Source organism: Cupressus sempervirens, chromosome 9, assembly GCF_028749045.1.
Source record: "Cupressus sempervirens isolate cs-2001-9-10 chromosome 9, ASM2874904v1, whole genome shotgun sequence".
In the NCBI taxonomy this organism is placed as follows: Eukaryota; Viridiplantae; Streptophyta; class Pinopsida; order Cupressales; family Cupressaceae; genus Cupressus; species Cupressus sempervirens.
In genome coordinates this window covers 548,604,797-548,621,241 of record NC_143126.1, presented here as the reverse complement: position 1 = coordinate 548,621,241, position 16,445 = coordinate 548,604,797, and the positions used below count along the sequence as shown (strand labels likewise).

General features: G+C 35.6%; 1 protein-coding gene across 1 annotated transcript in view; it reads right to left on the bottom strand.

Annotated features, from left to right (window-relative positions):
- The window catches only part of CRL (crumpled leaf), an 87,238-nt gene extending 71,142 nt beyond the window's left edge, over positions 1-16,096 (bottom strand). The window contains exons 1-2 of the mRNA XM_089801008.1: positions 15,759-16,096; positions 2,903-2,952 (exon numbers count right to left, since the gene is read on the bottom strand). Of these exons, the coding sequence (XP_089657134.1) occupies positions 2,903-2,952; positions 15,759-15,938 (230 nt within the window). The 5' untranslated portion in view covers positions 15,939-16,096. The remainder of the gene's footprint in view (positions 1-2,902; positions 2,953-15,758) is intronic.
- Between the last annotated feature and the right edge of the window lie 349 nt (positions 16,097-16,445).

Below are 16,445 nucleotides of genomic sequence, written 5' to 3'. Positions count from 1 at the left end.
TTAAACTTAGACTTTTTGTTTGCATATTGATAAGCTTATTGACAATTTAAACTGTTTTATGAATGCATAAAAGACTAGAGTTAAATTTTAATACATATTGTATTATTGAGTATTGAATTGGTTATTATTTCATAGATGGCATTCAAATGGTGTATGTTAAGGTTCTATAATGTTTAAATGACATGCTTTGTGCTTAGTTTCATATGAATGGTATGTATATTTGCAAGTTTCAATGTATATTTTAAAATTTTCCTATATTTATATAGCTGTCTCCATTTGCCATTCCCCCCAGTCCCTCATCGCCAAAATCAGAAAAACAATTTGTTGTCCCAGAAACCTGTCCCACTGCCCCCCATCGTCCCCATCTCGGAAACTCGGGGGAACATAGATAAATATAGATTTAAATACATTATTTTGGAAATTCTAAATATAACAATATTAATCATACAATATATCAACTAAATTTTGAAAACCTAAAGCTATCAGATTTCCACAATCCATCAAAATAATGTTCTTATTTCTGGATTTGATTGTGTGAGAATTTTTAATATTAATGTTTCCGATCACACTCTATGACCCATCAAGAGGATGCAAGAGACTAGCACGAAAAGAATGATGGATCTGTTACAAGATTCAAGAAGAGTTGGCAGATTAACGGATTTCCGGATGATTGATTGATTAACAGAGGAACAAATGTGTTCCTTATAAAGAATTACAAGGACGTTGTTTCTAAAAGAAACAACGTAGACTGAAGACGGAATTAGAAGCAAAACTAGAGACAGGATAGGAAACATTCCTATTTGAACTGAAGAAAAAAAAGACGGGATAGGAAACATTCCTATCTAGACTGAAAGACGGACTACAGCCAAGTAGTTGACTATTATAGAAAGTATAAGATATTATCTTAATACCCTCCCTTAATGGTCAACATACGAATGGCGGAACATTCTGGGATAATTGAGACCTCCCTGGATCTACAGAATGTTGAAACCAAGAAGCTTTGCCAGAAGAGTGCTATGACTCAAAATAGGTTGCATTTACAAAACTTCATTTTTGTGGAAAAAACGGTAAAACCCAGAATCTCACACAACCTTGCATATTACAGACAACTTGAAATGACTTTTGAGGAGAAAATCAACAAACCCAGAATCTCACACAACCTTGCGTATTACAAACAACTTGAAATGATTTTTGAGGAGAAAATCAACAAACCCATAAAAAACAGAAACAGATTCAGAAGGCGAAAAATGCAGCTTCGCCTTGATCAGGACCCGGAGAAGTCAGACGCTGCCTAACACCCAAAACAAGTTAATCAGTGTTTCGATATTCGAAGATTGCGATGATGCGCTACTTCCAGGTTCCATAATTGCGACCATTGAATTTGGAATTATTTTCGAGCAGAATATTTGTCAGAGATGCCATGGCACGTTTTTCAATGAAAAACTGTGAAAATCTGTGAAGGCACGTTCTTCAAGGCAAAAATACGAAAGACCCAAAAGAATCAGAGAATGACCCAGAAGAGAGCTCGAAAAACCCAGAAGGAATCTACTGTCGTTTTCTGGATCCGCTAGCTCGAAAATTGAGGCACCCAGAACAAACGGACGACAACCCAGTTGAGCTCTCGAAAAACCCACTAAGAATTTGCAAATAAAATATTTTTTTGACCCCAAAAATTAGGGTTTCGAAAAAAACGGCCCTAGCTGAAAAAAGCTTGAAAAAACTTCAAATTTCTTGATAAGCGATGGCAGATTTTTCTTCAAGGATCGATGTGCATGGACGAATGGGGCTAGAGTGTGCTGAACAAACACAGGCAGACCCGAGTTCGGGAATTTCTCTAGGCCGAAAACCCTAAGCAGGTTTTAGAGAAATTCAACAGAAATAATTTTGAAAAAATTTAAACAAATAATTTCACGAAGAAATTATAATTTTTTTCGAAAAAATTTAAGTAATAGCTCTGATACCATGTTACAAGATTCAAGAAGAGTTGGCAGATTAACGGATTTCCAGATGATTGATTGATTAACAGAGGAACAAATGTGTTCCTTATAAAGAATTACAAGGACGTTGTTTCTAAAAGAAACAATGTAGACTGAAGACGGAATTAGAAACAAAACTAGAGACAGGATAGGAAACATTCCTATCTGGACTGAAGAAAAAAGAGACGGGATAGGAAACATTCCTATCTAGACTGAAAGACAGACTACAGACAAGTAGTTGACTATTATAGAAAGTATAAGATATTATCTTAATAGGATCACAGGGTGTGATCCGAAATGTCGACGTTAAATATTCTTACACAATTGAATCCAGAAACAAGTGCATTATTTAAAAACCTCTTGATGACGGATGTGTAATGGTTGGTTATGGCTTCCATTTAATGCATTCTACACATGATTCTGAATGTGATTACTCTTGACTGAGAAAAGGTCATTTAATTCCTAAGCAGAAGCTCTGAAATTTTCTTGTAATTTAGGCCTGGTTGGATTGTTGTCAACTGAAAGATTCCAAACAAAGAACAGATGGGAGATGGATGGAGAGAGAGGAAGAAGGGGCCAGCTCAAATGGATCCTAATAATTGTACAATACTCTACGCAAATAATAATCTATGCAAACATTTATATAAAAACATTATGAAGCATTACTGCAAATGGAGCTAATCAATTTCTTGAAAACTGTGTTGTATGCCTCTGAGCAAATCAGCTAAACTTATGCTTTCTAGGGTTACATAATTACTATACACTTTGCTGTAGATAGTATCTTTAATATATAACTTGAGTCATGATGTACACTGGAGTTTGATCTTTTGTGCTCTCCCATGGAAATAGATAAGTAATTTAATGTACTCATTTCAATATAAACAAAAAACATAAAGGGAAGTAACCTATTACGGGGAAAAGCATACCTTATGTTGAAGTAATTCATGGGATCACGAGAAGCTTGTTCACTGGAGAACTGCCAAAGAAAAAGACAGAATATGTTACAATTATCAAAATGCTTAAAAATGCAGGGAAAATCTTAGATTTTTACTATTGAAGTGCTGAAAATTAAGCCAATGGTAGCTTTCTTTACAAGTTCATATTGGCCACAATGAGATTATTTGATTTAATTAATTCTTATGAAACTGCATTTTTGTGAAAAATATATCTTATACTACTAGAAGAAACAAAAAGGTTAAATCAATCTAACAGCAGTCTTGTAAAGAAAAATTCTCCCCAAGAAATCCAGAAAAGCTAACATCTGAGCTTGTGCCCGAAGAAAAGTTTGATTCAATATCTTTTTGGAGACACTTGAATTTAACATTCATATGCATAGTCAAATCCTACTCGTCTCCATAACACTAAGGGAAGAGGTTCTAAAAAGCCTTACAACTTGACTTGCATCCAATAACAGTTATCCAAATTGTGTCCCTAATCATCCAAGTGACCCATAAAGGAAATATCTCCAAAAAAGGGGGAACTGAATAGAAGATTAATGTCAACTTGAAATAACAGCCAAAAAGATTTGGCAAAAAGGCATCTAAAAAAGTATGTTGAAAGTTTCCTTTCTACTCCAAAGACTGCATACAAAATCTGCAACACCAACTTTTCAAAACTTGTCTTTGTGGAGTGTTAACCATAACAAAACTTTGATCCTGAACAAAGTTCCCTACCTCCAACTAGACTGGTATTGCCTTTTCCAACACACTTTAGCACACTTCAAGTCCCCCTCTGATTCCAAAGACAAGTAAGAGCTGATTATAAAAGGTCTTTCACTACTCCATTTCTGAGCTTTGCAAAAAGGTTCTGGTCATTAGAAATGCAATTTAAAAATATATAGCATTGAGCCTAATAGGCAGGTCTATTTACAATTGCATTTTTTATTTTTGGGGATGGAAGAATGTGGATGGGAGGATAGTTTTTTGAAACTGCAAAAAGATTCTAGATTTTGGTTTTACATCCCAAATCTTTAATATTAAGATCGTTTACATATCAGGTGCTCCTTAAGAGCAACAATTACAACTTATTCAAGCTCCTTTCAAGCAATCACACTAGAAACAATAATTGGAAGACCAAGAGTCACAACTTAGAATCCACTTTTTACAAATGAGACGAATAAAACCATAGAAGACCAAGAGTCACAACTTAGGATTCCACAAAGATGTCCCTCTTGGGATTCGAACTAGGGTATCCACAATGAGAACTCATTGCTTCGACCAAGCTAAACCCCTTGGACTACATCCCAATCTTTGCTTAATTAAAATGCCATTATAGCCATTGAGACTTCAAACAGTATTGAGTTGGTTCGTTAAATTGTTATTTATTTTTTATTACATGTGAAAATGAAGTGTTAGTTGTTCACTATGATTTCATGTGAAATTGAAGAGTTGGTTAATCGTTATGTTTCATGAGAAATTGAAATAATGGTTTCCGCTATGATGTTATATGAATGGCAAGTGGTTTAGCTACTATGACTATTTGATTTTGATTAAACAGTTGGGATATATGTGATAACCTTGAATAACTTCTTTTGCAGGAACACGCCGAAGGGGGAAAGCATTGCCGAAAAAGGAAAGGGCATGAGGGCACCACCTATGACTGAGCTAGCAGGTATTGGTCCTAAACCACCTTGGTCAAGGGAAAACTGGACTAGGCAAGCAAGGGTATACCAAGTGATCACCATGAGCTAACTAGGGCAATATATATAATTAAATAATAAAGGAAATTATTAAGCATAAAATCAAACTAAGAATAAATTGTTACCTCTATAAATTCAGATGATCTCAGAACTTCCTGTAATATCAGACATGTCTCAATATAACAATACCATGGTACCTATATCTACTTATACATGCACATACATATATATGTATATATGTGTAAATTCAAATAAGACGTACATGAACATATATGCCTACTTAAAATATGGTGTACACACAAGATACATATGCTTAGAATATTACATATATGTGTGTGTATGTGTACATGCATATACAAGTATAGGTAGATACAAGATGGTGTCCTTATGTTAACACATTGAGAGTAAATTCATTATTATTTCCGACCTTGACAATGTTTTTAATATTATTAATTCATGTCATCAACCCTCTATATTTCCAATGGCCTATTTATTATGGTTGAATTAGCCATATGTCTTGTCGGCCTTTTAATGGCTCTTGAACGTAACTCATGATGTTGCCACCTTTCCCTATCTTGCTCGTAAATGAGCATGCTTTTGAAACAAGAAGACAATCTCTTTTTATGAAGCTACATTCATACCAGTGATTTCATTCTATATCAGTTATTACATTCGCATTTGTTTTTTAGAAATTTCATTTGCCATCTGCAGATTTCATTAATAGTGTTGTGCTCCCTATTTGTGATACTATTCCATATTAATTTTGTCATCTCTTGCGATTTGCACATACAGTGTCGAAATTCGTACTTGAGATTGCACTCCATATAACATTGGTTCTCTTATGTGATTGCACCTACAGTGTCATGGATTCACATTTGTGATTGCATACATAACAGCCTTTGTTTCTCAACTGCGATTTATTTGTACCAGCGATTGTGAAAATCTACAGGCAAGGAGCCATAGTAGGCATTCCAATTTTCACTAGCTATTAGGATGATAATACCTCTACCAGGTCATGCATTCTTTGTACGTTTCCTTTTCCATTTTCGTTATATTATAACGCTCTGAATTTCTATTTTGGAAATCTAAAAGAAACATTAATATAGAGAGCCAGATAGACTAGCTCCAAATTGACTATCTTGTTTACATAAGTTTGTTTGTATAAAACATGCATAAGGGTTTGAGTTATTTTTTGCATACTATTATGATTATTCTTTCAAAACTTAATCAATTTGGAAGGATCCCCAAATCCATGCAATACTTATATAGGGGCATCTTCCATATGCCTCTGAGATAAGAGAAGGCACATTAAGAGATTTAAGGGAACTGTTATAAAATATCATGATTATTTTATATAAATGTCTGTCTTAAGCCCAAGTTGGGCAGAAAGTATTTCACTGTGATAAACAAAGATTGTTCAAGGATATAGACAGCCACAATGAGATTCATCAAAGTTAACAACAAGGTCAAGATGAAGAGTGTGGGCTGATATCAAATTATTAGTGGGTTATGCTTGCAAGACCAGAGAAGAAATCAGAAACAAAATAAGAAATTGATGAACTTAAACAAATAAATATAAACTGAGTCAACTCATGGTAATCAAATGGTACTATTCTTGTTGTCAAGTCGAGTAGTGGGTGATTGTGCACATAGATTCCATGTAAATCCCTGGCCAGGGTAGGTTTAGTGGCATGCTTGTTGTGATCACTAGAGCTCAAGGTTGCTAGCAGTTAGATAGATGGGTTGATGGGAAGGACTCCATAGCCTAGCTGACACTCATACACCAGGATGCTCACTGGCATGACAAGGGTGTCCCATGCCTAATCCCACGTAGAGAGGGTCTTTCTTAGTTGAGATTGTGTGGAGATACTCAAGTATCCACGCTTGCAAGGTTAAGCCCTTGATAATGCTTTTCCTCTCTACAAGAAGCCAAGACTTGCACAATACAGAAGGATCTGCATTCATGTTATCTTCTTTCCTCGGGTATTTTACCTTTATGTATTTTCAATTTCAGCTGAAGTTATGTTTAGATAGATGTTAATTTTGCAAGCAGTTAATTAAGTTATTTCTTTTGCTTAACCAGAATTCAGTTAATCCCTTAAACTCTTTCAAATGAATATGCAAAGTAGTTGTTATAATTGTCTTTCATTCATGTGAATATGAATAGTAATGCATATTTTATTTATATTTAATTGTTTAATTAGAGAAGGGAAAAATAGCTTGTTACATTTGGAGACTACATGAGCCATTAAATTCATATAAGCAATTTACATTTGAATTTTTAAAATACAATTAAATGAAAATACCTATAAATAAATAAACCATCCAAAAGAAGCTCGAATTTAAAAGATTAAATAGAATAACAATTCACTGATTCTATAATTCATCTGATAGATTGACTCACAATTATAGAATGAGACACAATTAATAGAGTCAAAAAAGAAATGCTGCATCATGCATAGTACATAGGCATATTTATTGAAGTAATTATTAATATAGTAATATTTAGCTTATAATGGTCATTTAAGTTGTTTAGTTAGTTTATAGTAACTTTCTATTATGAAGTCAATCAGTGTTTAGTATCTTTCTATTCAAAATCATTAGTTCTCAATTGTTTATGTTTTGGAAAGATCTTATGTAATTGCTTGTATAAGCTTCGATACTGATGCGCTTACTTGGAAGTCGGATGTGGAAGCGGATGCCTCCTGATGCGGAGGCAGAGGTGTGCTTGGGAGTTGATGCTTAACAATAAAAATCAATCTTTCTACTCAATGGTCATTATAAATTAATATTTCTGTTCAACAGTCTTTTCGTTCAGCGGTTATTATGTGTCACGCATGTTACTGTTCAAAGGTATTTGTTATTTCAGATGTGTATTGACCACCATCCAATTATGTTTATATTTCTAATTTTAATACCTGCGCTCAGTCTATTCCAGATTGAGAGCTTCCAGGCAAATTGGAAGGGTGAGCGTTAAGACTCCATTCAAAATCATTAGTTCTCAATTGTTTATGTTTTGGAAAGATCTTATGTAATTGTTTGTATAAGCTTCGATACTGATGCGCTTACTTGGAAGTTGGATGTGGAAGCAGATGCCTCCTGATGCGGAGGTAGAGGTGCTTGGGAGTTGATGCTTAACAATGAAAATCAATCTTTCTATTCAATGGTCATTATAAATTAATATTTCTGTTCAACAGTCTTTTTGTTCAGCGGTTATTATGTGTCACACATTACTGTTCAATGGTATTTGTTATTTCAGATGTGTATTGACCACCATCCAATTACATTTATATTTCTAATTTTAATACCTGCGCTCAGTCTATTCCAGATCGAGAGCTTCCAGGCAAATTGGAAAGGTGAGCGTTAAGACTCCAATGGCAGACATAGCAGCACCAAGTCAAGATCCAAAGCATGTAGCATAAGCAGATCCAGATGCAAAATCAACATACCTTCCAACTGACCATGGTTGGCCTAACTCTGTCACACATTGAGAAGTAGGAAAGCTATCTAGGCTATAGCTAGTTGATCATTTATATAAATTACTAAGTTACCATATTCGCTGGTCAGGCATGGAATGTAAGGAGGGCATTGAAGACTTCTATGTTTGTCATCTTTTCACCAAAGAGTTGCTAACTAGAGAAGCAATCACATTTTCAATGGGAGTGATTCCTCACTCCAGTTTGCCAAGTGCCCAAATTCGTGAGACCCCCTTTTGAGACAATATTTATAGGATTACGACTGAGTTGTATTTGAATACTCAATGGGATCCAGACTATTCGAGCCCAAAGACAAGAGATACAATTATGAATTGTGATTCTTCCAAAATAACCAACAATAATCTGCCACCTCAAACAGTGAGGTCCCTATGATTGCTTCTCTAGTAATAATTTCAGTTTGTGGCAGGTGTGTGATGCACAAAGGCAAGGATCACAATAATGGAACACCACCATCACATCATTAACAAGTCTCCATCACATTGGTTCTCAGAATCGAGAATTGGTTGGTTGTGGGGTAGAAGCGCATAATCACCATCAGGCATTGCTGATGTCTAAGAGTTGTAAATCAAGATAGAATTCCCTACAATACCTGGATATTATAATGCCAAAGGCAGAAGCTTTCACTGTGGAAGAATACAGTCAAATCGGCATTAGTAATTGTAACAACCATTACTCAGAGACAGCAAATGGAGCATCAGTACTATCGCAAATATCAAATTTCATGCAGATTCTCAGAGACCACTATTGCAACAATACTGCTACCATGATTATCAAGTCTCAGAAGCAGAGATACCTACACAGACCAACATTCTATCCACGGGAACTTTCTTCAATCCGACACACAAATTCACATCCTATCACTGTTTATTGACATCCATGACTTCCAACGTAACTATATTATAAACCATGAACCCTGCAATAGGTACACATTACTGTTCATAGTCTGATCAATAAGTTCATTATTGTATTTTGCTTCACTCTGCTTTCAGCTTGGAATTCTTAATTTTGAATTAATCACAATAATGAGCAAATATTTTGTTCATGTTCTTAAAAAGCATTTCTTTGCAATTCATTAAAATTGGACAGAAACATTTTAAGACATAAAGAATAGATAAACTTGTTTATTAATTAATGAAACGTAATACATTTACAAAGTTTATTAACATCTTGGAAAAAGATATATTAAGGAATATAGATGCATAATAAAATTATGCCTATTGCATACCAAATACTTTTTCCTTATAGCTAACTGATCTGGTGCTTATACTCAGATATATATGTGTATGAGAATCCTCTCTTCTTTGATGCCTTCCTCCAAATAAAGATCCCCCTCAAATATCCTTTGAGGGAAATGAATAGACATCTCAGTTACTCTGACACCAAAACATTTTGTCTCTTCCAATGTCATGGATGCCTCTTACCATTTGACCTCATGCCTTATCATTGTGTGCCCTTCGGAATCTGATCTAGTTGAGTAGTTTGTTAACCTCATAAATTATCAATTAGGGAAAAGACTCGTGTAGTGATCGGTTTAGGAAATAGAAAACAGTGAAGTCTATTGATAAGACTATTTTCTGTTTATCAACATACAGCATGTTTTTAATATTCTACTCTCTTTCGGGTGCGGTGGAGATGCATCATGGGAGGGGCATGACAACTACAGAGTATTGATGAAATATTATTTATTTCCTTACTCAAACAAGTTCCAATACTAGTTAGATAAGTTATTCAAAGTTGAATTGACTTTTGTTAGTGTATGTTGAATGTATACAGTATTATTAATAACCAAAGACCTGAGTCAATATAGGGTTGTTTCATCCCTAATCACAGTATGGCCATGACTCTTTATCGCTTTGTGAACTCAAATTACATTGCACCATGTTCACAATCTTCAGTCATAGGATTTTATATAAGAATTGTTATTATATATTAGATGCATGATTACATCACATTTTGCATGGGCAGAGATGGTATTACTTATGATGCATGGTAAAAAGAAGATGTTTATCACACCTATATATCAGTATAAACTTGATGTAGCCAATGAATGATTCCATTAAGAAAGCAATAGTGAGAAGTTTTTGATTTATCCAATGCAAGCCTATCAGTTGAATTCCAAAACAGTTAGAATAAGGTAGAAGCATGACCTCAAATTGAGTTGTACTGTTTTAAAAATGGTGTGATCATCTTGGTATCCTGTCACATGATTGAAAAAGTTGTAGATTAAGACAAGACAATCAAAAATAACAAAGGTGATACATCTTGTTAATGGGCTTGGTAGGGCTAATCCTAATCTGAATAGGGAAGAGGTATGTTGGACACCACTAGAGGAAGGATGGCTTAAAATAAACTTTGACGGGGCTGCTAGAGGGAATGGGTCTTGGGGTGTGGTTGTATAGCGAGAGATCATAAGGGCAATACTCTAGCCTTCATGGCCAAACGACTGAGCGATGGTATGAATAATGTGGCAGAATGTTGTGCAGCAAAAGAGGCTCTAGTTTTAGGAGCTAAACTAGGCATTCAAAGAGTCCATCTTGAAGGGGACTCGGAGATAATCATTAATGGAATTAAGAAAGGGAAGTTGGAAGCGTGGCATCTCAACAAATAAATTCAGCAGATCAGAGGATTGTGAATGGAATTTGAAGATTTTAAGGTTTCACATACTTACCGAGAGGCAAATAGGGTGGCGGCCAAGCTGGCCAATATGGGTGCGATTGCAGCTTTGGGGATTCAAAATGAAATATATGAAGACCTTAGACTTCTCGTTTTAGATTGAAGAGAGAAAGTTTGTACTAAGAGGCCAAAATTAAAAATACAACATCCTTGCTGATTATTTGGGGAATGCAACTTTCATCATGACTCCATCCCCTGATGGCATTCATCAATTTACAGTATGTAAAGATCACAATCTCCAGTGCATGTCAAATTGTGAAATCATGTTTTGGCACCCCGTCATGTGCTTGCTTCCAGTGTGTTCGAAGCAAGTTAATATAAGGAGGAAAGACGACAATACACAGAGTTTTATGAAAGGGAGGTAGATATGGCGGCGAATTTTGCACAAGGATCAGAGAACCAGACACAAACTTACAAAGGAAAGATTACAGTCCTGCGTTTGAAGAACATTTTCATGTTCGATGATCCGGATTTCTTGGAGGGCATACAACAGATGTATGGTTTGGAATACTTGGACGATTACTGGAAGCAGCACTCAATTTGGATGTAGCCTCCCTTTTTGGGGCGCTGGCACTAATGGTGAGCAAATCAAAGGAGGAAATATGTCGGGTCATGGCAACTTGTGTCGACCAACAGTGTCTGCTAGGGTTGGAAGAGATAGTGGAACATGCTGTGTTGGGTGTGGGCATAGAGATGGGACAAGCGTCATGGAGATTGATTGGAGGCGGGGAGTCTTTTGTACAACCCCTGGTAGTGTGGTCTTCGGCGAGTCCAAAAGGGGTCCACGTCCCCAAGGCAAAGCAAGGATGGAGGAAGATAGTGGACTTCCTGCAGGGGAGGATTTGGGTGTCGGCTGAGGATAAGCGTGGTTTCAAAAAGGCAACACTGCGTAAGAGTGTGTTAGCTCCAGGACAGCCGTTGCAATATCAACTCGTGAGGAAGAATTAGAAGGAAGGGGGTGAATCCACGGTAAAAGGCATGTGAGTGGATGCTTCATTGTTAGAAGAGGAGGGAGATAGCAGCAGGAAGCGTTGCCAAGTTCTGCATGGACGCCAAGACCAACATCTGTGTCGGACGATCGATCCATCCAATCTTCACATAAGAGGAGGCAGCTCGTTGGTTCAAGGACTAGCCACAGGATGTTGATGGTGGTGGACGGCGTCAAATCTTTGGGCACCTGTATGTCTTCTTTTTGGGTGGTTTACTGGGTTTGAGCAGATAGTGTTCGTGGCAAGGTATTAATACTCTGTTTATTTTGTATAAACAAATATGTATGGCCTTGGGGATAGGTAGATATATGTTAGTAAGGTCTTTGGCCAAACTTTGCACATGGCAACATTGTAATTCCTCTCTTTAATATCAATACAAAATCATAATATTACCTATCGAAAAAAACAAAGGTGATACATAAATTGCGCAAGTACCCTACTGTACTTCAATGTGTTAACTATTTGCAAGCTTCGCCACAGCCCTGAACATTTGGCTGGTACTAGAAAATAAAATTAAAAACTGGACTTCCATCTTGATTGATCTTTTTAGTCCCTCTATGGGTTTAATTACTTTCCTTTCAAAACTTTCTCAAACATTTTAACTAAAAAAATTAATTTCATAGAGAAACAAGAAAGTTGTGCATTTTTATGCCTGCCCAGCAATTATGTATTTTGACTACTTAAGTATCACAGTGATCAAAGTATTTAGTTTTATTAAGCTCTTATGTGTCTACTAGTATGTAGGCCCTGTCAAGGAAGTATTGCTTCTCTAAATCGTGAGGATTTTTCATTTTGTTTAAAGGGCTTGTGTCTTTATTGTGGTTGTGTCTAATTGTTTTCTGGTAATATAATGTTGGAAACTGGGTAATGTACTATGAATTTGTGAAGGGTTGATTTGTCAACATATTGCTGTCATATGAAAAATTATTGACTAAGGATCATTATGATGTATAGGCACAGATGATGTTTATCAAGTACAAATGGCTACTTGTTCTAGCTATGTGCTTGATTTCATCTTGAACTTAGAATGCCATTCCTTGGGATTGTCTATGCCACCTACATACAAGAAATATAAGTATTATTAAGGTTTCATATTTTGCCCTTCTATTTTTCTTATAGAGAATGTGTTTATGAATAGTGTTCTAGCTAAAAGTTCGAATGAACTAATGGATTTTGTGAGTGTATATTAAATTTCTTATCAGACTGGTATAGTACTAGCAATTTGCACATTGTAGAATGATTGGACTGGTTCTAGAATGAATCTGAATTACAATGGCAATGCAATCTATATGTTCAAATCTGAATATTTGATTTTGTCTTCAATTCTGAAATCACCGATCTGTACTTGAGAAAGTATTCATCAACTTCAATGCTTAACTCTTGGACATTGGTGGGCATTTATAAGTGTCTTATGGGACATGTCTTCTCATGATATGTCCATTCACAAAGAGACACAAAGACTCCTAATAACTTCTCCAAGAGTCCCGATGCTAATCGGGTATGATTTGCAATAAACAAATACTATTAGGAAGGATCGCCAATCTGCATAAACATGAATGGATCATTCACTCGGTTCAATTATGACTCAATGTGAAAATGTCCAATCATTACTTGATCAATATTATGCATGAGATAATCATTCGATCTATAACAAGAGATGAAGAATAGTATTATAATCTGTCAATGCAGATTTCAGTATACTTAATTTGGTATATATAGTTTCGATTGAATGCAGGGATAATTGCTTGTCTCCAAGGTATATGAATGATAATATCATAATTCTAATTGAGCATGAGAACTGTGTAAGTGTGTATGTATGCATGTATGTCAGTTCACATAGTTAACTGATATACATACATACATGCACATATAAATATAATCAATACAATCAGTCATCCTTGTATCTGACCGAAGCTATTATGCATCAACAGATTTGACTACTTTATAGTTGGTCTTTGTTTATGTGTGCATATTGAATAGAAGTCATCTCATGCAGTTTCAATGTGATTCTCATATGTTCATAAAATTCAACTCCAAACTTCAAGGACTCTATGTATAAACTCTTGAATCACTTGATCTAGGTCTGCTTAACCAACACATGTAAACCCTCATGATATGTAGACTATCTCTACATGGCTATAAGACCCCCACATGTCAGAACCAAGTCTTATACAGCAGCAGCAGCATGCCATCATTGTACCATGCCAATGAAAAATGCCTAGTGCTACTATTGTATCTTAAGGACTACTTGGCATAGAGCTACTATAGTAGTTTAAGGACTAGTTGGCATTCACTTGCAGAGATTAAGGATTGTTACAGGCTAATATGTGATGCTTGATTGTCGTCATAAATAGTGATGGATTTGGAAAAAGCATGGGCATCATGGTGTACTATGGAATGCACCAACATTCTTTTTACAAATGAAGTATGTTTGCGGGCTTATTTATTAGTAAACTAAGTACTAGGATGATGAATATAGTAGGTTGCGCCCTCTTCCATGGCGTCAAGTGTTCTTTATGTGTGCATGTGATGCATTGTGTGGATCATTCACACTAGATATATGTGATATAAACTTGACCTATCACTGTTGTACTTGCGATCTGTGTATGCGGCTACTCACCTTATATATAAATGATGCATGTTAGATCCAGTCACTATGTCAATTTGATTTTATTAAATGATATGACCACCATATGAATGTGTACTTGTAAACTGATAATTGGTATTGATTGGTCTGGAAGCATCATTTAACTAAATGTGCTGTTCTCATTCTAGTGCAAACTAATTTTAAAGCATAAATTTAATTAACAGTCCGCATTCAAAAAGAGATCAAAGATCCCGTACAAGAGGAGAAGATGAACTCTCTCTAACATTGATGTATGTACTACAAAAATTCTAAGTCCAAAAAAAACAGGAAAAGTAAGGACGTCATTATGAATGAATTCGCAAGATTTAGGTTTGACTCTAAGGATGACCCTAACAGAGGAAGCCCACCATATTTGAGTGTAAACAAGTGGTGACATAAAGCTGTCCTCACAACCATAGTTTGGAATGTTTAGAAGTCAACATGTCTACGATAGTTGGAAGATGCTGGGTTGATTAAGTTGGTGGTTGATAAAAAAATTAGTAGTACTAGTAACTAAGGGGTGGTTTTTACAATTTTTGTGATTTATTATCACTGTTTATTCCTTACTTATCCACCATTCTGTAACAATAGCCCATTACAAAGCAAGTGCCCAAACTTTAGATTTAGCACTGACCACTGCCAGGCAGACTTATCAAGAAGCCAACTTGATGCCCAAAAGACAGCCTGAAGATAATATAGCAATTGATACACTTAAAAAATTGAAGGAGCGAGAAGGCAGTCTTTTATAACCATTTTTTTCCGAAAACAGCAGTAAATTTTGTTGAATGTTTTAATGGTGTAATTTTTATTTGTTCTACCAAAAACCTGGATCCTAAGAAGGGTATAAGAAAGCAACAACTTCAAGAGGTAGTAGTGCAATGCTCATAGAGGGCACTCATAAAATTCTGATCCTGTTGAAAAGTGCATGTCATTATAGAGTGAGGAAGTTTACAGATGTAATTAAGTTCCTCGTCTCACTCAGCTTTGTTTGGAACATCCTCTTACGCTAAAGTAAAGGAGAGAATTTATTCATAAAATAAAATAAATTGGACACTAAGATGAGACGATTCAAGATGGATGTAGCCTATAGGTGTCGAATACAATATGTAAGACAAATGAAATCGATTCCCTTACAGTCTTCCATAATTAAGGTCATCTTGGCTAAAACCATATGACCTACAAACTACCTTTACCAGAACAAAAGAAGGAATCATTACGGAACACAAGTAGTGTCTTTCCCGCACACAATCCCAGGCAAGCAATCATTGAATATTTTATATACAACAAGATGATTAAAAGCCAGAGGAACCAAATTCTATTTAAAAGCGCATGCAAGAAAATTAAAGATTTTGTTAGAACCTTCTCCCCGCTGAGAGCTTCTGCAACAATTCTGGCATGTTCCCATCTGGTTGTTTTCTTTGTGAGTTTTCTGACCAGAAGAACTCCTCCCACGAGACAAATTGTCTTGATGAACCAATCTCTGGCTGTGCTCCTCCCACTTGAGCTCCCTGGGGCATTACTATGCTCACCCATTCCCATATATCTAATGTTTCTTCTCACTGCAACCGGAATATTCAATTGAGTACCTTATCATTTCATCAGATTCGCCTTTCCGAAGCCTTTTCTCCTGTTCGCATTATTTGATCCCCTGCAATCTCCTCTGCTTTCGCGATCAGCTTTCCTAGCCCATTGCATATGATTTGTATAAAATATTTGACAATCTTATTAGTATCTAGAAATAATTCGTGGCCAGAATGAAGACCAACTTCCCATTTCACACGTCTATGCCCTTTTCTTTACTACTGTGCTTTCTCTTATATTGAATGAATGAATGATTTTTTAATGATTTCTTAATGTAGGCCATAAGCCTATATTGAGAAGAGCTTTCTCGGCCTATAAATACTTTTTCTATTCTCTACTAGTAATGTCTAGTTATAATTATATTAATTTATGCTTTATAAATATAATTTAAAAAAATTATATTTAATTAGAATCTCGTAATTATATTTATATTATTTGTTTTATTTTACATTGTAAAATGATAAA